This window comes from Pollachius pollachius, assembly GCF_949987615.1.
Source record: "Pollachius pollachius genome assembly, chromosome: 7".
NCBI classification, from domain to species: Eukaryota; Metazoa; Chordata; class Actinopteri; order Gadiformes; family Gadidae; genus Pollachius; species Pollachius pollachius.
Window position 1 is genome coordinate 20,052,254 of NC_136940.1, and position 24,325 is coordinate 20,076,578.

Consider the following 24,325-nt stretch of genomic DNA (forward strand, 5'->3'; position numbering starts at 1 on the left):
GTGCGTGTCCAAATTATATAGTTGCCTTATATATATATGGATACATATACATTGTAGCTAAATCCGTTTGTATGGCTGATGGAGACAAACAGTCCTAATGCACCTCTTAAAGCAACTGCTTCATCCCACACTAAGTGTTCTCTCCACATGTATTCTTGCTGAAGGGCACGCTGGCTGGCTTAAACTAGGAATGTGAGTCAGATGCTGAGCAGCTGTCCGTCCTGAGAGGGATGGACCTTTCTCCTAGCATGAGTCTATCTTCACCCAGCCTCAATATCTTCCATCTTCCACTCAACAAGGATGTTGGCTTTTCATTTTATAAGAATTATCCCGAGACAAGGAATGCATTAATATATCGTTGAGGGATGTGACTGTGTCAAGTATCAGTCCAGTGTTGAATATGGTTGATTCATGTTTTGAACCATTATACTTGGGGCCAAGCAGACCTTATAGCACAGGGCTACAAGCAATGCTCTTGTGTATTTAAGCATTTGTTATTATTATTATTATTATTTTCATTATTATTATTATAATAATGAAACCTATTTCAGGCAAATCATTATCACATTTGTGGTAAAAACTTTATCGTTGACATTCATCTTCTTCTAAATGATATGGTTGGAACACGCCATGAAGAAAAAGGAGCAGAGAGACATGTGTGCGTGTGTACATATAGAACAGCTAAAACAAGGAAAACAAAGGTAAAAAAAAAAAATTGAAGTACTATGTAGAAGATAAACAGTTAAACAGCAACGATGAGTTTTGTTGCAATGCTTCAGGGTGCTGGATGCTTGGATAATGCAAGTCTTTGTGGGCAGAGTCCGTCTGCACTGTGGGAGGCTGTTGTAACACTGGTGTGGTGTGTAGGTAATGGTGAGGTAACAGGAGAAGGTTAAATCCACAGAAGACTGCTTATAACTGTGTTGGCTTAGATTAACATTCAATTCCTTCGGTAGAGGCCTGACACATTCCAGCGCTCATCGCTAAACCATTCCTTTTTTAACAAAGGTTTTTCATGCTATCCTCAACCTAAAATCAACAACGGCAAAGAATTAGGATATTTTTGGAATTTGGAAAGAAGGAACAGTTGCTTTGAAATGACAACAGGGGCGACGCAGTGTAGTTCAGTTGAAGAGGTGATTCTGTTTCGGGGCCGCTTAAAAAATTAATGATGCATTCTGTTTTCGCCCTCTCTGAGAAATTGTGAACACACACCCAAAAAAAACGAATCAGCCGCACAATCGCTCTTCAGCAAAGAATCGCCAACCACCGTGTCAGGTTTGTTTAACATGTTTGTGTTCCCTACCCAAAGAAAATATACGGTGTATGCCCAGCTCCAGAGGAGGAGGGGGGAACCCGAGACGGAGTGCCTCGGTATGTAGAAAGTGTTAGTGGCGTATGTGAGTGTGTGAACAGGCTGAGTTCAGCCCGCCACAGTGGGAATGTTGAGAAACGGTTGACGTCCATCCCTCCACATAACTCACAGAACAACGGCCTACGTATTGTATATATTTTTGTACAGTTGGTGGGTTGAGTACACATGGTTGAGGGTGGGTTGATGTTGTCTAAGAAAACCTCCAGTATGCTGACACACACAGGAGCACACACACACGCACACACACACACACACACAGGACATCAGGACACCCTGCATTTGGACCGTGGGGGGGGGGTTGAGATCAAGGATCAGGCATGAAATGTGACCTGAAACCAGCCCAGCCGACCTGAACTGAAGCGGAGAGCGGGGACTGGAACAAGGTCAATTTCAGCAGGGTGGGAGGGACGGGAGAGAGGGGGAGAGGCGGGGGGGTGGCACAGGGAGCTGTAAAAAAACAAACACAGAGACACTTTCCGAAAACACTGGTATGGATCAGATCACCGCAGGGGGGAGAAAGTCACGGCGGTCCTGTCTGAATATATTAAGAGGAGCCCTCACGTACTCCAGTACTGCAGCTCAGTGCTTTGGATCATGAACCCTTTACCCCCGGCTTGACTGACTTTAGTTTTGAAACACCCCGAAAAAGGATCTGGGAGCACTCCCGGCGTGGCGTGGCGTCGAAGCCTGTCTTCAGCTGAGCCATCGTTTCCAGTTCCCTTTTATCGAGATAACGGCGGCCGTTATCTCCTCCTAGCCCGAGGCTGATCGTTCTGCCGTCTCCAGGGTCTACTGCAGGGACACTTGTTTACGCCTGTCCAAACCGAGTCCCCTCGCCTGTTGACCTGGCGCCCGAAATAGGTAGCCGGGCCATTCCACTGATGCGGTCACGAGACACGGCGGGCACAACAATAGAATGCACTCATGTCCCGCTGCCCGGGATTAGAATGTAGTTTACAAAGGGTGAGCTCTGCAATGGCCTCCGTGGCACGGAGTCGTTACCGGTCAGTCCAATTGGAAGGAGGCAGCGTCGGTGTCTGAGGCGTTGGAACGCTTCCCTCATGCAGAGGGTCACCAAGACAACCAGGAGCCTGAGGTCAGCTGGTCTGGAGACTCCTCTCAACTCCTTCTGCTACCGGCGCCACTCCTGGGTCTGGTACGTGCGTGCGTGCGTGCGTGCGTGCGGATGTGCGCGTGCGTGCGGACATGTGCGTGCGTGCGCTCGCTGCTGCGGGTGTGTGTGTGTGTGTGTGTTGTTTGTCCACATGCATGTGTTTCCTACCATTGTTTGCGTACCACATGGTGGCCTTTCAATGAACAGAAGAAGAACTACTGCTGGAGGATGATTGCCGACAATTTCGGAACAGGAATTATTACTTCGGTATATTTAGGCTTGTTTGAAAGTTTCAATAAGTGTCAATAAAAAACAGACGGCAACACAGCCACGCTAGATTCCCTCTTCTCTACACTATACTCTGTATATTACATACTGTATGTTTGTGCTTTTTGACCAAGCCCCTCTTATCTTACTTTTGGGGGTATTTGATATGAGTGAGTCATGGTTTACATTTTCTCTCCATGTTTTCTTAGTTTGAAACTTTTCTCAACAGACGGTTTGTTCTCCAGCTCAGTAGGCTTAACCCTACAAATCTTTCCCCCTAGACACTTTCATGATGACGCCGGTGAACACAGTGTCAACACAAAAACCCTGTGACCGATGGATTTCCAAAGTGTTACAACTTTGCGTTTAACGTTTAAGCTGAAGACAAACACACAGACATATTCACACACAAAAAAACCCTCACTTGTCAAGTGCAATGATTTGCTAGGTTCTTTATGTTCCTATCATACGGCATTGACCGTGTTGCATTACTTTCGGTTAGCTATTGCTGAAGCTTTTCAGTTACATTGATTAAATTGTTACGGACGATTACTAGAACGAGAAATAGAGAGGGAGGGAGAGAAACAGTGAGGAGGGTGGGGGAGGAGTGACTAACAAGGGTTCAGTGTGTGGGTCGTGTTACCTGATTCCTTTGTCCTCGTGTCAGGATTTGGACCTCTAACCCCGACACTGCTTTTCTCTATATTATCCCTCTTTCTTCCTCCATCTTTCTCATTCTGTCTCTCTGTATCTCTGTTTTCTCTGTGTGTGTCTCCCTCACTTTCAGACGCACCCACGGCCACCATGCAAACATGATGAGTGACGTTGTGTGTGTCTGCTTATTCATGGGTGACGCCTGTCCCGGATGTCCTCTGCAGTGTACGCATAGTTCATCCTGTAGTGTACCTCGGTATACTGTAGTCAATCTAAATAACTGAGTTTGGCATTGGGAAGGAAGTAAAGCAGACCCTCTTTTGGCTTTATGTTAGAAGCAACTGTCTGTTTATCCACAGACACATATCCACACACACAAACACATACATATCCACACACACAAACACGCACACAAACACACACACATATCCACAAACACAAACACACTTCTACACACTCACTAGCGCATGCACAAACAGATACACGTGCACTAACACACAGGTGGAGGCTCATTATTAACATTATAACTTTGGGTTGAACCCGCTTGCCGAAGCTTTGAGCAATGGTAAATATATGCCGACACGGTTTACCTAAGTAAACAAGAATTATACACGCATACCTATTTGTTTTAGGTTTGAAATGCGTAAGCACTTCAATGCTAGTATTTGCCCTAGCATAACGAGCTAGTGCTGGGTCTGTTCCCTGCTGATCCTCTGGGAACACACAAGCAGTGCTTAGCTTCTGGCCTAGCCACTATATTGGGCTCTCTTCTGCCCTGGGATCAGCTGTGCTCGACTCACCCATCACTCAACGACCTCGTCTCCTGTTTTAAGGAGGGAAACACAGAGACTTGAATTACAGACATACACACAGAGAGACAGAGAGAAACAGAGAGACATCCTCTGAGTTCATAGAGAGTTCAGAGGAAGTATGCAACAATGCATGTCGGGCTGAATTATTCATTAGTTATCATACAATTGAAAGGAGGGAAATACAACCAGGAAACACCCATAACATGTCAATGTTTTTGTGTTCTTTTATCAGTTGTCCCTATTTCAATATGTAAAATAGGTATTTGAATGTGTTGAAGTCTGAAGTACGTGGGTTTGTTTGATTATGATAATTCACTTGTATGATAGCCCTTTGTTTGATTATTGCCTTCATGATTCATGCCTTTGCCATTGTTAGTGTTGTCTTTCATGACTGTTCAAGCAATACAAATGTGGAGCAGAGCCCTTTGAAATTGAAATTCGAAAAATGAGTCGGTTTGGTCAGTTTCTCTCTCTCTCTCTCTCTCTCTCATTCTCTCTCTCTCTCTCTCTCTCTCTCTCTCCCTCTCTCTCAGTCTGCCAAAAGCCACTACAGAAAGATTAGGGTCCTGTTATCTCGCTCTCCCCGACCTACAGTGTTCCCAACCGTCCATTCTTCCCTCCCGCCCTCCCTCCCTCCCTCCCCATCCCTCTTCTCCACATTCTTCTCCCCCCCCCAGTCTTCAGTCCTTCTTCATAATGGCGTCTCCCTTCTGAAACCCCCTCCCCCTTGTGTCTCCGGGGGTCGGAGCCGCATCTGTCCCCGAGCTAGAGGGGGGGGCGCGGAGGAGCCCAGAGTGACGCGCTGCCGTGGTCGGCCTGTCAAGAGGGTCTCTGCCTCCTTCTGACACAGATGTTGGTCCTGGTGTGTGTGTGTCAAACTGTGTGCGTGTGTGTGTGCCTGACTGTGTGTGTGTGTGTGTGTGTGTGTGTGTGTGTGTGTGTGTGTGTGTGTGTGTGTGTGTGTGTGTGTGTGTAAATGAATGTGGTATGCCCCTCCCCGCAACCCCGAAAGAGTGAGCCAGTGGTAACCCAAGTAGGGAAACGTCCAACCCTCACACTCACACTGTATCATCAGACACGCATTCACACACAAATCCTCACTCCAGCGTTGTGTTTTCACACATGCAGAGAAAAACACACCACTTTCCCATGTCACCGAGTACAACATACAAGCTACCCCACCACCTAGAGAGGGGCGGTGACATCACCATCTCCAGAGAGACCTGGGAGAGCAGTCGACACCCACACACACGTGCACCCACACACACACACACACACACACATGCGCACAGAGACGTTGTTCGTCGGGCGCCAGCATTCACGCATCCACGCACATCACGCTTGCCCAGGCAGCACTTCGCGGTCACTTCATGGCCTGGTTGCTGCTGATGTCACACCACTGTTGCCAAGGCTAGGTCGCCGACCAGACAGGAAGACGGAGACAGACATGAAAGACCCCCCCCCGCCCCTCTCCCATGGCGCTACGAACAATGGCCGCCCGTCGTTCATCTCAGCCGAAGCTGGTTTCTAGGGGACATTTTCAAGGGCACTGGTTGGTAAATGGATTTGTCAGACAAGTGCCATAGTTGTTCCCCAACCGCCTCTCACTTCCTCTCTCTCTCTTGCTCTCCCTCACGCGCTCTCTCGCTCTTGCTCTCGCTCGCTCTCACGCTCTCTTGCTTTCACGCACTCTCCCACCCTCTCTCTCTCTCCTCTTTCATCTTTCTCTCTCTCTCCCCACCCTTCCTCCCCCCTTTCTCGCTTCTTCTTCCTCTCTCTTTTCCTTTCTCTCTCTTCCCCCTCCGCCCCCTCTCTATCCCTCTCTTTGATTTCTTGGAGGTCACTGGAAGGGTAATTGTACTTTGGGCCTGTGGAATGCAGAGAGGAGCACAAAGGCTACAGGTAGATTAAATGTGACTTAAATGAGGTAATGGACTCAAACCTGCCACCTGGAAAGTGAGCAAGGAATGATCCCCCTGGAATTTCTAACAAGTCCTTTTCATGGAATTCGTTAAAAAAAGAATTCATTATAACATGTCCACACGTAATCTATGATTTAAAAATGTACCAACCAGGGTTGAAATGCAATCTAATGTGGCTCATATCTCTGAGTTGTAAAAGACAGCGATGTGTAGGAAAACATTCATTAAATGATGAAGAAAATGAGATGACACGACGAGATTCAAGACCAAAATAATCCAAATGGCATCTCTGATCGGCCTGTTTCATTGTATTGTTCACATTATATAAGAGCTCTAATGTTAGCATGCAGATGGGGGCAGGGCCTGTTGCAGTTGATACATCTTCCTTGGTCAAAGTGCTTCAGTGAGTTAAGTAAAGATAGGAAATGCCTTCATCTCCGTAACCTCTCCTGACCTTCACCACAGTTTGCACTCTCATCCTTTCTCTTCTCCTTTACCACAAATTATTCTCCCAATGGAATGGCTTTTCTCCATTTTCCCTTTACTTTTCCTCTCCCAGTATTTAGTCGATTAGTCTTTTTTCCTTCTCCAGTATAAACCATCCACAACATCCTGTTAAACACAGACATCCAGTGGGAACCCGGCGGTTCACCGGGTAGAGTGCATAGAGACCGGGCTTCGATTCCCGTGGTCCTTATCTGAATGTCTTCCCCTCTCTCTCTCATACCTTCCTGGCTTACTCTACAATAAAAATAAAACATAGACATCCAGCCCTGACAGACACAAATACAAAGTGGTTTCTTTGCAACTCATTGTCTGAATGAATCCACTACTTTTCTGCATGCTAGTGTACAGCATGTTGCTCTAGCCGATGGAGCTGTCAGGAGCTGGGTGGGGAGAGCAAGGAGGCTGCCATCCCCTATAAATCAGAGGGATTAGGTGGGTATGTACTGTACTGGTCCTCAGCCCTCCTGTCCGCCTTCCCCCAGCAGAAACTAAGCCAGGTTTAACTTCTTATCTGTCAGTCTCGTCGGTGTGCCCTCTTTGGATGAGGTCTGTATCTTCTGGGCGTTGTTTGATGTGCACACACGTCGGCTGATGCAACGTTTATGTGAAGTTTTTTTTTGCCCATGGCCTCGTCTCATTTTCTGCTATCGTCTGTGTAGTATGTGCTTCCAAAGTGTGTCTCTTAATATAGCTGAATTATTGCAGTATTAATAGATGCAAGCGGAGAGAAGAATGATGATGATAATACGTAGCTAAATAACATTCAAATCAGAAGTAAATCGGCATTAATCCCCATGCATTAAAATCAGCCGACAGAGCTCAGACCAGAGATATGGATCTCTAATCAGATTACCATGTTGTTGTGGCATCATTCATTTGCCATGTTGAGTGTCACAGAATGCTCTGTTAGTATACCAAATAGATTCACAACGTTGATGGTGAGCTAAACTTAAAACCCAGACTAAAGAATGACCTTGACTTATTCATGGTTTTGCCCTCCACAAGTGAGGAGAACGTCTTGCGGGGAAACGTTGCCCCCTGGTGGACTTGTCAGAGATGTACACACAAGAAGTACTGGAGATGACTTGTTTCTATAGTGTAGATGTGGCGCCCTCGTGTGTTTAAATGAAGTATTGCACAGATACTCAGACCGTTGCTTACTACCCTTAAATAAGCTGCTCTTAAGAGAGTATATGTGTGTTTCATACAAGATGTATGAATTATTGTTGACGACCAATATTCAACTTCTTAATGAAGAATTGCTTTACTAATTAACAATTGCTTGTTTAGTTAAAGCAATCGTACAAATGAAACTACTGATATGGTTTATAGGCCAGCAGATAGGAGACATAATGAGGACAGCAATACTAAATCTTCCAATGCTGGTTAACCACATATGACTTTAAAGTGTGTTTAAATGGTAAGTAAAACCCCAAATAATGAAAACGGTTCCATTTGGGTCACACAAAGGGTTGGTCAACACGTATCTCCAAAAAAAAGTTATAAAATGTATTTAAAAACAAAATACTAGTACGAATGGAAATACATTAACCATGGGGTTTAAAATAAGTTAAAGGAATACATTTGCCTCCTGCGTGAACTGTGCGTAGTTGAATAGGCCCACAGGCCTACATTACTGTATTTTGATATATTTTTTAACGTCATAATGGTGGTGCTTGGGGAGACAAATATATTCTTAGGTGGTATGCGGTATATAGAGTTTGAGGACCACTGTTCAAGCGAGGGTGAAATGGGTTTTGACATCACCCTTGCACTTTCGATTTTGAAACTCGTATGCGGAAGTTCCTCTGCTCATACATTCATCTTTTTGTCCCACATAAATTACTGTTTAGCTATCGCACAATGCTGTGTGCCTGTTAGAGTCTGAATATATCCTGTGCTAATTAATTTTCCTATTCTAATCAGGTATGCATGGTCTAGTCACAACTTTAACGTGGAATAGTGGGATTCCACTTAACCACCATTGTTACAGAACGGATGTGCGTGTCTGGCACTGACACGCACACTCATCCACTCTCTGCTTTTCCATCCGTCGCCAAAGTGTTGCGTTAATGACAAAAAAGGATCTTATTAATTCTCTTTCTGCCATTGTGCAAGGCTTTTAATCCCTGTTCCCACTGACCTCGTGACACGACTCCCTCGGCTCGTTCCTCGCTTCCCAGAAAGAGGGGCAGACGCCTCGCTTCTCACGTGTGAATCACGCTCCTGGGAATGACACACAACAGCACACTGACCTCATCATGCCGGGGGGGGAGAAACCATGAATGAAATGGGAACGGGCAATAGATGCAAGACTGGAGTTTGTTTGCGAGACTGGGCAAGGTTGAGGAAAAGACACAAACACTATTCTGAATTCTAAACACTCATAAATCACCCCAACAAGAGTGTGGGTGTTAATAACGTGGGCTTAGCTTTTTTTTCTTTACGAGGTAGCTGCGTGATTAATTTCCAACGCGTCAGAGTTTGAGACGACCGGGGCTAGTGGAGACCTGTCTGCACCATGGGAGCCGGGGGGCAGGGTGGCGACCTGCCTGTCTGTCTGTCTGTCTGTCTGGTCGGGTCATCGGGGCAACTCACTCATGGATGAATAGCCCACTGAAACATACCAGGGCCCAGCAGGCCTGGGAACACACCCGGGGGGCGGGGCCTCAACGTGCGCTAAGCCAACCAATTACACCGCCCGGCTGAAGGCTGTCAGGGAAGGATTACAAACAGCGAGGGGCGTGGCCTCACGCAGCTCTACAACCCCTGTGATTGGTTGTTTGTTGTTTATGTTTGGTCACTCTGTGGGGAGTGATGCAGAAAGGGAATAACGATAAGCTGCCCTGTAGTAAGAAGGGCAAAAAGTCACAAATTAAAAGATTCACTACTTCCGATGCATTATGTCATTTGTGATAGATTTGATTCTTTTCATATGTGGTTGGCTTCCCACCTGCTGAATGCTTGAATTTACAGGTAGCCACTGGCTTTGTTTAATGACATTAGCTATTGAGCCTAATCTCAGGCTACTATCATGTATATGTTTCCTGTCCTTGTTGCACTCCTGCCTAATTGGGGATGAAATACCAGAGACACAATGCTAGATCCTACCCCCTAAACAACATGGGCTGTGGTTTAAAAGAAAACAAAAAGAAACAAACAGATTCCCGTTTTCCTCACGTGGGTCTATCTACAACATCTCACGATCCTCTTGAGCGGATCTAAGGACCGGACCGGACGCCTTTTCATGCTTCATGTCGATGACCACCAACCCCAAATCTCTTAGGGTCGTACGGTCTCATGCTGTACCACCGTGGACTCCGTACCTCAATGCCTCCCCTTGGCATGATGCCACCAGCACCCTCCCTCTCCCTAGCACTCGTGAGTGCCAGATGCCACCTCTCTCTCTCCCTCTCTCTAGGCTGGCCTGGCCGCAAGGCCACCGCCAGCTGGCTGAGTTACCTGAACACCATGGGGGCGATCTGGCCATACTCATGGATACACCAGAGGATGAAATGGACTGATACAATTGTGGTTCATGTTGTTTTATGTATTTGTTTTTTTTAATAGATCAATTGATTTAGTACAAGATCAAGTAAACAGAGCATCTTCCAGTTAACATGGAACAATAATTAATGAATTAAGAGGACTGAATCGTTAATTCCAGGGAATCCACTCCAGGATTTGAATGTGTCCATTCACTCGCTTGGGAGGGAACAGAGCTCTACACACACACACACACACACACACACACACACACACACACACGCTCTCTATGGGAGGAAGTATAGCCTGCGAGCGACCCACAGAATATTGCTTAGTGAACAGAGCGAGCGTGAGTGTGTGCGTATGAGAGAGAGAGAGAGAGAGAGAGAGACTGGACAGAGACAAGTTAGCGCGGGTGAACATGGGGATGAGAGTTGTTTATTTTCCTCACATGCATCGTGTGCACCTGAGAGTTTGGATCTTTGCCTCTGAAGCTCCTGTCTGTCTGGTTGATTGACTGTTTAGGTTGTTTCCCCAACCGCTTCCATGTTGGACATTATTTTTAGTTTTTGGTTGTGAACTGGAGCCGTAGAGGTAAAGGCTGCATGTGAGTGTTTGGCAGAGGTAGTGACTGACTAAGCTGTCATCATTGGTTGGGGACCAAGTTGGTGGGTAAGAATGATGTGCTAGATATTTTTAAGGACCTGGTTTACATGGGAGAGCTTTGAATGGTTTCAGTGTGTGTGTTTGCATAGGTGTGTTTTGTTTTGATTTGTGTGTGGGTGCCTGTGGCCACTTTTGTCACGGTTTGCATTTCATATTTGTTTTTTGTGTGTGACGTGTGTATATGTAGACCTGTTAGTCAGTGTGTTTCATAGGGCTTATTGTGTTCATAGTTCCCTAGTTTGGCAGTTTTGTCACTTCTCTAGCTGTTTATGGCGTGTGTGTGGTTCTCTTTCAAATAATTGCTTGTGTATGTGTGCTTATTGGACAGTGGCAGCAGTGGGGTGCGTGATGGTGTGTGCATGGGTTTAGTGTGCGTCCCAGAGTGTGCATGTGTGTTTGCGTGGCGGCGGGTGCGTGTGTGTATGTGTGTGCTGGGGCGATGTACAGGCGGTCACCCTGTGCCCGAAGCAGGGTGCATTTTGACTTCAGTGAGGAGGTCATCAGGCGACTACACGCCTCCAACCACAGCCGTGTTCACAGGTCAGCTATCTGAGACAACGCACACACACACACACACACACACACACACACGCACACACACACACACACACACACACACACATACACACACACACACACACACCCGCGCACACACACACACACATAAGTAGACGTGTATTTACATATGCAAATGTTCATGTTTTCAGAAATACAACATGGTTTCACTTCTGAACTGAATAAGGGTGTTTGGGGCTGCCAATGTTGTCTGTCATCTCCTGAACAGTTGTATACTATAATAATAATTTAAAATACTTGCTAGCCATCTTTAAATAATTGTAGATAAAAACGCGCATGGTTTAAAAAAAAGTGTGTGTATGTCAGTATGTGTGTGTGTGTGTGTGTGTGTGTGTGTGTGTGTGTGTGTGTTCTCATCCATGCACACAGACATATCTGTGATGACATTTCCTCCCGTAATTGGAAGATCTCTTGCCATTGTCATCCCCTCTCTTAATCTGCTGTTGTCCTTTGTCATTGTGTTTCTATAGATAAAAGCTGAAGAGGAGTTTCACATAATGCGTGTGGCGGTGGGTCACAGGAAGGCTAGAAAATAAATATGTTGCTATTAATCTAGGTGTGTGTTGATTCCATCTTGGCGATGCTAAGCTAAAGCTACTAGGCTAAAAGAGTCATGTCAATTAAGGGCTTGGCATTTTCCAAGCCTCTGGTGCCGCTTAGTTTCTCTTAAATTTGATGCAGAGAAATATCAGCCGTCTTGCCAGTTGAAGGCTAAGAAGTGGCGCTCTATCAAGTGTTGTACTCTGTCTTTATGTAATGGCATGGTTATAGCTATCTTTTACTAAACTATATTTCAGTTGTAACCGACTTTTACACCTCAGATATAACAAAGCATAACGGGAAAACACGTCCTAACTCGCAGCGGTGCAATTTTTACATCAAGCTGATGATCAAGCTGTGAACCACCGGCTAAACACTAGCAGTTGCTGTGCTCGTTGTCTCGTTTCATGTTCAAATGTTAACGATCATATACTGGCCTATATATCTTGTTTAAATTCTGGCAATACACTAAACGCAAGTATGTACTCCTAGTACTACTGTCCGTTTTTGTGAACTACTATATTGCGTAATATCATCATTTTAATTGATTTTGCCATAATCATGACGTTGTTTGCGTGTAGCTGTAGCAAAGAGGGAAAGTGTGAGCACAAACTTAAAATAGAAAATGCCTTGTAGTGTTGTCGTCCCCCCCCCCTCCCCGCCCATGTTTTAATAGTGTCAGAGTAGATCTTAATCAGGGTAAGAGACATGGTTGGGGTTGGCCCAGAGGGATGTGGGTACTTGAGCCCAGCTGTAGACGCATCAAGCTGCGTGTGGTGTCAGGGTTGTGTGATACGATTTCATGTTAAGAAAGTTCTAGAAGTAGGGGGAACAACAAAATAACAAGAATGTAATGGAGAAGAATATGGCAAAGAAAATACACCTATATTGTTTTTATCCTGGAATATACAGTATGTCTTAACAAACCAACTCTTTAGTAAATTTGCTAGTCCAACTAAGGTGATTAATCTTTCTCAGGCGCCTTCCCAACCCTTTATCTCACTCTACCTCACCCTCAATCTAACCTGACATTTCACTGGGGTATACTGCATCTGATAGTATTTGTGGGAAGAAATCAGAATCATATGAAAACAACTGGTGATTTGAGTCATTTGACAGACAGACACAAACAAACAACCACACACACACACACAAAATGACAGAGTGACATGAAGGCATGCATAATGGACGTGTGAAAGAACATTACAGATCCCGTAGAACAAATATTTGTACTACACCGATCTGGGCTCTGTTGAACTTTGGGTACAATCCTAAGAAGTTCAAGTACTGTACATCAACATCAGGCTTTGGCGGTTTGAGTGGGAGGGGATAGTTTATTTGTAAGGGTTGGCATATTGATGTAGCCACTTGTGGGTGTGTAAGCTAAGAAGAGAGTCTTGCTGGGAAAGTAGATGTGATAGAACAGGCTTTTGAAAGGGAAATGATCATTTGTAAAAATGATGGAGTCTTAATTACCAGTTCAACTTTTGTTATGCATCATGGATAACTACCACAGAGATCAGTGTAATTTTCTTATAAATTACATTACATTTTATGATTTTTTTGATAAAATAATGTTCATTATTTTTTTCATGCACACCATTTATTTTATCTCTGAGGAAGTACAGTGACGTACTCTCTGAAAATAACATGGAAAATATCTGTAATTTACGAGCACATGGCATGCTTTTTGTACTGTTAACTGTCACTGTCAGAGTCTCTCTCTCTCTCTCTCTCTCTCTCTCTCTCTCTCTCACTCTCTCTCTAACTTTCCCTCTCTGCCTCTCCCCTTTCCCCTCTTTCCCTCTCCTCTCGTCATCTCTCTTGTTCTCCCTCCCTCACTTGCTCTCTCCTCCCTCTCTCTTCATCTCTCTCCCTCTCTCAGTCCCCCCATCTCTCTCTCTTTCCCACCATCTTCATCCATTTCTGTCTGTCTGTGTCTTCTTCACATCATCGTTGTCCAATGTCTGCCATCCCTTTATTCAATGTGGGTTTCTTGTCTTCCCACCGTAAACAATCCTTTATTAAATCATCTGCTAGGTGGGCTTGTACCTAAATATGCAGGAGTGAATGACTTGGGACAAGTCCTGATTGCATTTACTGCCCTATTTTCTATGAATAGTCACCGTGGCTGCAGAGATCATAGAGCCCTGATTTTACCATATTCCATATTCTGCTATGCTGCAAATTCCGTGTTTTTTGTTGGTTTTGTTGCTTTTTGACTTGAGATCTGACCTATTTAAGGTGTAAAACGAGAGTTCCCAGGGGCTGTTTGAATATAGGTCTCACTGAGCTATTTACCTGCAATATCATGATGGAAATGGCGCAGTGCAGTTCTTTTAAGGGTATTTAATCGACAGCTTTCTAATCATCAAAATGTCAGTTTAATTGGCTATTATACTTGGTTTGACCTTGGTTTAGTAGATTTGGTTGTTATTACTGTACTTGTTAAATTATGAGGCTAGTTGTGTACTAGACTAGTTCTAGTACTGGGCCAGTTGAAGTATTAGGCTAGTTCTTGTACTAGACCAGTTATAGTACTAGACCAGTTCTAGTACAGGACCAGTTGTGGTGATTGGGTTTGGCCTCTTTTTTATTTAGCGTTCAAGATTGTTAACATTGCAAGAATAATGGAACGCTGGTGAATAAGGGAAATTCTGTTAAACACGCAGGCTAAGGATAAACAGGAGAGGTAACCATGGAACCCGGGTTTATGCTGCCAGACAGACACTCGCAGTTTACGACGCAGTTTATTCTCATTCAAAGACCAACAGGAAGACAGTCATCCAACTAAAGGCACACACACACACACACTACACACACACACACACACACACACACACACACACACACACACACACACACACACACACACACACACACACACACACCACACACACACACATACAGACACATACTATACACACACTAAACAAACCCATCTTACCCCATATTTTCCGAAAACGTCTGGCTTCCGAATTTGGCTAGTGTCTCAATGTGTTTACATTATTGCTGCACGAATGTGTTATGGTTATAAACCGTATCAGTAGCTATAATCTGCTCTCTCTGCTTCTTACACATTCCTGTAGTCATTTTGGCTAATCCTGTCCCCTAAACCCCTTCCAATGCAGTCTATCAATATGTGTGTCATCATGACGTTACTGTGCTCCCACATTAAAGTGCTAATCCTTAAGGGTTATCAAAGTAAAGACAACCATATTTCATACTTTCACATTGTTTTTGTTAGTCTAAAGGGCTACAAAATGTGTCAAGCTACATTGGTTATGCCAGATTTCACAAACAGGAACAATTAAACACCCAGCAACTCAATACCAGCAAAACTCCACAATTATAAGCAGTTAGACGCAGTTTGTTTCACTATGACGGAAACTCTGAGCTCTGCCGTTTAAGAGCAGACATTAACGCACCTGTGTGGCCACATTTCTAACACACGCCTTGATATATTTCATTTCTTAAGAACATAAACTCATCAATGTTTACTCTACTTCCCATCTTGCTGAGTCAGAGCAGAACAATCCAAACAGGACGCATATCCATGGCGACAGACAGGACGGGGACCTGCTTGAGCATCAATCCATGAGGGAAAGTGTCAAAGGGCTGTGCTGGTTGGTAGCGACGGTGACGACTGTTTGTTGCCGCAGCTGGAAGGAAAGGAACGATGCCATTGTTCCAGTGGGGGGATACGGGTGTCACTTCTGTGGAAGTGTCCTCTTAAAGAGCTGTGGCTGTACACAGATCTGAGCCACAGGGGGATTCCACAGAATTTTGTCGTATTTTGGTGTAATGTCTACGTGCTCCCCTTTTTTTTGTGCAATATCTATTTGGAATGGGTCAGAATATTTGATTATTCGATTATTCGTTCCAGAGGGTCAAAATCGATTTTTCCATTTGGACCGTTAACATTTTTTTCCCATTCAAATCTAAACATTTTCACAAGCCATAACATTGTTTCCCTGGTAACGCCTGAGGGTTTGATTAATACCTGGAACAATCATTACCTTCCCGTAAGGTTTTTATGCAACGGAAACGTTGTTCACTCCTCCAGTAAATAGGATGGACCTTAGCTATGACTTGGCAACGTGAGGTATTCTACTCCACTCAGCTATAAACCAGAGAGCTAACGTTATGCATTGTACATATTTAGAATTCGAAATTCGTCCCAGCCTTCCAGAAACTCTAGGCGGGTCTATAGCATATAACCGCGTTGTCTGATTACAGTTTAATGCATTTTTCACAACCGACAATTTGACTGGAACTACTTGTTTTTTTGCGTTTAAGATATTAAGTGATTTCTTGCCGATGATCCATTGCTGCCTTTGTGAATTTCGGCACACATCTAATAATTGATTATTCGTTCTTACCACCCACTGATTATTCGACCATGAAAATTTTGAGTTATACACATCCCTAATATCTATATGTCTATATGTCAGGGCTCCCTTGAAAAATCGGACTCACCTGGATAAATAAAGGTTAAAAAATAAATAAATAAATAAATGGGATCCGTCATGTGTCTCGCTTGTTACACCAAGTGATCACTGTCACCTCTCTCTCTCTATCTCTCCCTTACTCTCTCTTTCTCCCTCCTCTCTCTGTCTCTATCCCAAGGTTCTCTTTCTGGCCTTTCTTTCGCTTTGAGCGTGTGTGCGTGCGTGCGTGCGTGCATGTGTGTGTGTGACGTAACCTTAGTCCGAGTCTCATTTAGCCCCGCCCTTGGCAGACCAATCAGGAGAGCGTGCCGTACTATAGTCTCCCTTGTAACTCACGTTTGCACGTTGTCAAATTCCTGCCTGTCCCAGTAAACATGTCATGCCATCAGCGTGTTTCATACTGGCCAAATCCTGCTATGGAGGATTTGACCACTGCTGGATTAACGTTGCGCTCTCATCCTCTCGCTCATCTGGAAGCAGGGCTCCTCTCTCTGCTGGAGGAGGAGGAGCATAGTGTGGATACAGACTTCCCGTTATGTCACTTCCTGTTCTCAATACTTTACAGTGACTTTGACCTGAACCATCGTTCCCACTGCAGGCGTGGTGGTGTGTATGGGAGGGTGGTGCACTTTGGTTCTACTAGGGGTCTCGCCAAACCTAAAATGCTCCTTTTCAACAGCTTTAATCTGTTATATATGTCTTTTCAATGCAAGTTTCAATGCAACTTTTATCATTCGATCACACCGCAACGCTTTAACTGTCAGGTCTGGACAGTCCCAGATCTGAATTCTCTCACATTGGATTCCTATGGGCTAGAGTAGACCACATCCCGAGGTGGTCAGGCATGCACTGTGATCAGACTGCATGTGTGTGTGGACAGTGATAAGCTCAATGTAGGCAGACTACTGGCTACGTCGTTAGAACCAGGCCCCAGGCCTTCACAGAGCCCTTCAGGATCCCCTCCGTTTCCTCAGAGATAAACCACCAGACACACTGGGACTCAGGGGATCATGTCTTTAGTAACCCATGTCACGTAGCTCATTTAGACTTTGAATATCTGTTGAATGTCCAATATCTTAAAAAATACAACATTTGAACTGCATAAGCCACATATTGAGATTTATTTAATCCACCAACCACGGCAGCACTTTTCTGCATTTGACTTTCCGTTTTGATGGGGGACGGTTCTTTTTTTAAATCTTGTCAAATCACATTAGGAACTCGCAAGCCTTTATGCAAGTCACTAAACGTTGCAAACAAACCTATTTTGCAAAGTGCATGACTGCGCAATTGTGAAGACTTTAGACTATTGAATAGCATTCTGAACAGCAAGAACAACATAAGGGCTTCTCTTTCACTCAGTGGATTTATTTTACCAGGAAGTATTTTTTTGCGGGGAAGTGGCATCCGTAACACAGACGCGGCCACAGAGTTCCCTGTCAAGTGTCAAGTGCAGACTTTAGCCCTGTGTTCCGACCTTGCAAATCTGATAACAAAAGTCGCATTGAAACAGCAAGTGCAACCCAGGCTTTTTCGACTGTGGACGTTTGACGGGGTTGAACTCTTATGGCCTCTTGTGTTATTTCAAATGGACGGGTTATAATTGCAGAAGTCCACTGTTCTGCGGCCATGCTCAGCAGTACTTGTCATTTTATACTTACTCTCCTTACTTATATTTATACCTTATGCGGTTCCTTACTGTCGCTCCTTGTATGGGCCCTTTTTTCTGGGTGGGTTGGTAAGTACTGTGAGGCTTTTGGAGGGGGGGAGGGGGGGACCCGCTGGCCCAGAAAAAGGGCAACCATCATCCAAGTCACGAGGGAGACATAAGATCCCTTGAACCCAGTATTGCTGCCCAACCTTAAGGGGGGCCTACGGTGGGTTTTGGTCCAATTTCTGGCGGAGGAGCCGAGTGTTCATAATAAATATGCAGCATGGGTTTCTACTTTGGCTTCGTGTTCGAGGAAGAGGGTTTTGTGTGTTAAGCCCTATAAAGTTTGATGAGTTGGGGGCGAATTTCCATAACTTTGTTTTGTTTTGTACAGCAATGCATGAGCAGCCCTTCCTTAGAGAAGGAAAGGCCATTGTTAAAAAAAGACCACTGCCCTCATTCCGGTTCTGCTGCATCTGGCGGGCCGGTCTGTGCTAACCGTGACATGGCCTGCAGAGCTGATGCCCACTGTATCCCCAGATCCTTATGCAACGCTGTTGGATTACTACTAGATTCGCACCACTGTGGACACACACACACACACCGCTATGCCATACGGTGCACAATTACCAGGATAGGCATTCATCCGGGTCAGTTAGCTGCATGATTTGTTCATGGTTCTTCCTCTCGCTTCTTTCCACTCCCTAGTATGTCTGACACACACAAGCACACTTTTGGTAGATAAGTTAAGCTCTTCATGTTAAGGTCCTGATTTGAGGATTATTCATGCGCTATGAGTCTTTTCCTTGAAAGAGTTGCTTTAGGCACCTTTTGACAGTAATTGGGATGTCCTCTAGGGCTGTAATGCTGACGGTCTGAGGTGAGGGGAGAGACAGTGTCTAGAGAGGTCCCATCTGCCTGGGCTGCAGAGATAGAGGCCGGCGAGGCACGTGGAGCACGTGATCGCAACCCACAGAGAACTATTAGTGGAATGACCCCAGGACCGTACACGCAGTTAACCATGCAATGTATCACAGAGACACGCACACATACAAGAACACAACAAGAGAGACGCAAAAACACAAGACGCTCAAATCGGTACACACTGCTAAAAGTCCACGTGTAGTAAACCACAAACGATTGTGTGGGTTTGTGTGCATGTGTGTGGATTCCTTGTTGCATGACTTTGAGAGAGATCTCTTTTTTCTCTCTTTCAAAAATGTCTTCCCTTAAATCCGTGTGTGTGATGATTCGGGTCATCCATTCCTTGATATCACCTTGTTTCTCATATAAGTAACACACATGCTGATTATGATAATTATTTGGATTTTGATGTGATGATTATGAATTATTAATCTGAAATCAAATGGCCGAATTTTTTAAGTGTTTTAAAAAACAACCACTCTCAGTTCCCCTTTATGCTAAACCAATGGTGTGTATCGCTCTGGTAGCTACATCACAAAAACCCTTCACGGTCTCTCCTGGCCTCACATGCATCCGCTCCCAGCACAGCACACGTCATCCAGCCTGGTCGGGGGGGGGGGGGGGGGGGGGGGGGGGGGGCGGGGTTGTTAACCTCACACGATCACAACCTCAGCCCAGTATCCATTAGCTGTCTCCCCTCTTGCCAGGAGGGGCTGAGGAATCGAACCAGCGGTCGCGACACACTGAAGCGGGGTTCAAACGTTATCCTCCTGACACGCAGAGTTGTTGTTGAACATAATTGATGGCCTTATGCGTGGCCTGTGCTATCGTATCGTCTTCCCTCGCCTCTTCCCTCGCCTCTTCCCTTCCCCATTTCTGTTTCTTCATCTCGGAGGATGTTTTCATCACAGAGCGAGTCGCTGCAAAGTGTCAGCCTGCCCTCGCTGGCCGTGTCATCTCAAGCGAGAGAGCTGTTGTGTCCAAAGTTTTAATTGCACACAATTAAAAAGCGTCTGTCTTTTGGGTGTTAGGAAGACGTTTGCTTAGAATCTACGCGGCACAGCATTCGAAACATGCGCTGAATGACAGAATAGATAGGGCAGGATGTTGGGAGGGTTCAAACCCCCCAAGCCGAAAAAGGTTACTGGGTTTGATCACTGATTTCATTGACATACGTGTAAATAAGGTTGGCGTATTGTGAAGAGAGAGGGAGCAGAAGAGAGAAAATGTAATCATGCAAAAGAAAGTGCCTCACTCTTTGCTCCTTCTCTATTTTATCTCTTCTCTGTGTTTCTCCGCAAATGGGTTGTATTTGAATCACCTCTGATTGACAGGAAACATGTATTTTCCCTGACAATATAAGGGAAGCGATGCTCTGATGGTAAGAAATTAGCCGGAACCAGTCTAAAATATAACGTTCTCAAGGATCCTAGTCGACTCAAAACCATTATTCACACAGTGCTATTTACTTCCTAAAAGCTGAGGGATGGCTCCGGCATTCCTCACAAATTGCACTCTTATTATAGCTCTTAAAGGTCACCTGCAGCAACTTTTAATGGCCTGTGTCTGAAATCAACGAGAGCTGCTCTGGACGAACGTGCCTGCAGTGCTGAGCGACCTAACACTGTGCCCCTCTGTGTTCCGGCACAGCTTCGACGTGGAGAATGGCCCGTCTGTGGGCTGCAGCCCGCTGGATGCCCAGGTGTCCCCGGGCTCCGGGCTGGTTCTCCACACCAACTTCCCCGGACACAGCCAGCGGAGGGAGTCCTTCCTGTACCGCTCCGACAGCGACTATGACCTGTCGCCCAAGTCCATGTCCCGCAACTCCTCCATCGCCTCGGAGATGTAGGCACACATGTGCACATACACACACGCGTCGTACGCACACACGCACACACACACACACACACACACACACACACACACACACACACACACACACACACACACACACACACACACATTAACACATGCATATTCATTCGTTCATTTATTCAATCAGAGTCACTCTTTCCGTCCCCATTTTTAAATCTAGGCTCAAAACACACCTCTTCTCCCTGGCCTTTCCTCTCCTTTCATGATAGGTTGTTATTTTTATGTTTTTCATGTACTGTCCTTATTTTAAATCAACTTTAATGTTTGCATATACGTTAGGTATATAAAGTGGTCTGTGCTCTTTAATATGCCTTTGTTTGCACCATGTACAGCACGTTGGCCAGTGAAAACTGTTTTTAAATGTGCCTTATAAATACATTTTACTTACTTACATGCATACATACAGCCACAAAAACACTTGCACACACACACACACACACACACACACACACACACACACACAGAGTACATACCAGCACACTTGTGCACACACACATGCAGTACAGACAAACACACTTGCGCACAAACTCATGCAGTTCAGACAAACACACTTGCAGCACATGAATACAAACACACTCGTGCACGCATATAAATCCACACACACACAAACACACACATATCGTAAGTAGTGTACACTTAATAAGTGTACTAAATAAATGTGATTACATAAATTACAAAAAAAAAGTACAATGTATACAGAGGCTCTGATACGGTTTAATTTGTACACTACACCCTGGACATGTCTCGTTCAGGGTGACGTATGAAAACATCTGAACCTCTCCTCAGGGATGGAACTTAATCCACTCAATCCTCAAGAGTCAATCCAATCTATTTCTGAGAGGCTTCTCGGGAATGTTTAGTTCCATCATGTCTTATACAAAAACTAATAACATAAGCCCGGTTCACATCCCAATACATAACCACATTTGGGCAGAAGTAGCAGAACTTTGTCCTTCTTTGGGCTCCACCTTTGATAGGATCAACGGAACAAAAGACATAACTGCTAAAAGCTTTTTTTAATCATTTTGTTATTTGATGTTCTTTTTTATAGTCTCATGTAGTTTTAAGTCGAACAACCGCTGGCCATGTGGTTGTTAGGGTAGCAGTGATGTAGAATGTTGTTCCTCAGAGAGGGAAGGAAGTAGACATTGAAATCTTTCTCCGCCTTCTGGAGAAAGAACGGTTTATGTTTCTACTACTGACGTAAAATACAAACTAAACAATGAAGGTCATCGACTCCGTTTGAGGTACTTTTGATTAGCAAAGCTCGTCAGACTTAAGTCAATAATAATGTCTGCTGATTTGATAACTTCTGTCTTACAAGGTGGAAGAAAGCTGACTTGCACACACACACACACACTCTCACTCATACCCACACACACACGCACGCACACACGCACACACACACACACACCCACACACAAACACTACATGAAAACATGTACTGAATTTGAAAGGGTATCATTCGGTAACGATTAGTTTTGCTTGCTCATTGTTCTTCTGACCTCAGCCACGTTGGCAGCAATAAACACACAAGCACAAAACAAAACCTGGTCTGGCCCTACAGTGTGGCCCTTTGGTATTTATCCCTTGTACTTTTTCTGTCTCTCTCCCTCTCTGTCCCTCCCTCTATGTCTCCCCCTCTCTGTCTCTCTCTCTCTCTATCCGTCTCTCTGTCTCTCTCTATTTCTCTGTCTCTCTGTCTCTCTCTCTCTATCTATCTTTCCCAGTTCCCCCCCCCCTCTCTTGCTGTAGTTAGGGTTACAGTTAGCTTATATATCACAGTAACTGAAACACATTCTTGATGGGACTGAATGGAAGTTGCCTTCCCAGCAATGTCACAGAATGGGTTTGATCTGTCGATTGCTCGGCCACTAAGTTCTCAGTATCAGTTCTCGGTATGCCTCAGTGTCTCAGCCGTGTGTTTGCTGTACTACTTGTGCGAGTACTACTAATATTGTACCCCTCATGCTCCGCTGTTTATTGTGCTTGTCCAAACAGACACGGAGACGACCTGATCGTCACGCCTTTTGCTCAGGTAAATATCTCCCTGTCCACGCCCTGAAACACACTATACACACTCATCTATTGAACATCTATTGTAATGGACTATACATGTTCATGTATTGTAATACACTATACACACCCATCTACTGAACATCCATTGTAACACGCTATACACATTCATCTTTTGTAACATGCTATACACATTCATCTATTACAACATGCTATACACATTCATCTATTAAACATATATTGTAACATGCTATACACATTCATCTATTGTAATACACTGTACACATTCATCCATTGAATACATTTTGTAACACACTATGCATGTTCATCTATTTTAACACACACTATACACATTCCATTCCGTTTGATACAGCTCATTGAAATTCATTGAAAAATCTTTTCATACAATTATTTTAAAATATACAGCAGAAAATGGATAAAAAAATACATCACTAAACAGGTATAGTTTTTGCTCTGCCCTCTAGGTCCTGGCCAGCCTCCGAAGTGTACGGAACAACTTCACAGTGCTCACCAATGTACAATGTGCCTCAAACAAGTAAGCAGTACCAATATATATGTCTTTGTCTGTTTGTGGTTACATCTTCATTGCAATATGGAGCTTGTCATGAGTTAGCTGTGGTAAACTCATTACAAGAGTTTACCACCGTTTAGCTGTGGTAAACTCCTGCTCAGAGTTAACCACAGCTGTCTGGGGTTGGGATACAGAAACTCTGCCAGATGGCTGACTGCCTATTGAATAAAAAATCTATTGGATTAAGAGTTTATACGGTTATAGATGTGTAAATGGTTCACTTAATAAAAGCCTAGAAGAAGGGTAAAACAAGGAAACCGTACGAATGGTTATTTCATGACTCATTTGTCCGAGGCATGTTGGTTCAATGACACGATGAAGTGCTACATCTTTGACACAAGGGGGCAGTGTCTGACTATATATTTTAGATGCTGGGAGAATGCAGCATTGTTTTTGGTTGTATAGATGCGAGTTGTTGACAGAGCGACAGAGTGGAAAGGTTTGACTTGATTGTATAACATATTCATTTATATATAGAGCATTGCAAATTTAGGATACATGCATCCTTTTGTGTAGCTCTATTTCCAAACGATAAACGACTGTAGATGTTGGTGCTTCATAAAACACCAATCCTTTTTTGAGCTAACATCGAAGTTGACCATTAAAGTAGACATTAGTGAACTTTTTGATCGGGTTGGCATTATGCCTTAACAGAAGGCTCCTAGAGTCGTATCGCAGCCCAGCAACGGGGCCCTTTGAGGCCCCTGCAGGAGGGATAGTGTGACCTCATTGTGGCTGGAAGGGCAGGAAATATGGATGGACAACATCCTTCCTCCTCCACTACTGTGTGTGTGTGTGTTTTGTTGTGTCCATATCTGTTATGTCTTGCCGATGCAACTGCATTTGCGTGTGTGTGTTTGTGTGCGTGTGCCGTGTGTGTGTGTGTATTGTGTTGCT

The 24,325-nt window shown here is 44.6% G+C and overlaps 1 protein-coding gene across 3 annotated transcripts in view; it reads left to right on the forward strand.

The window, feature by feature from the left end:
- Nucleotides 1–24,325, forward strand: part of pde4ba (phosphodiesterase 4B, cAMP-specific a) — a 133,020-nt gene that overhangs the window by 66,582 nt on the left and 42,113 nt on the right. For 2 of the 3 annotated variants that reach the window (XM_079739509.1, XM_079739510.1), the window contains 3 exons: nucleotides 20,596–20,790; nucleotides 22,822–22,858; nucleotides 23,322–23,392. In XM_079739509.1, coding sequence (XP_079595635.1) covers nucleotides 20,596–20,790; nucleotides 22,822–22,858; nucleotides 23,322–23,392 — 303 coding nt within the window. Of the gene's footprint in view, nucleotides 1–10,918; nucleotides 11,344–20,595; nucleotides 20,791–22,821; nucleotides 22,859–23,321; nucleotides 23,393–24,325 lie in introns of those variants that run through there. The other variant, XM_079739511.1, reaches the window with a different exon arrangement.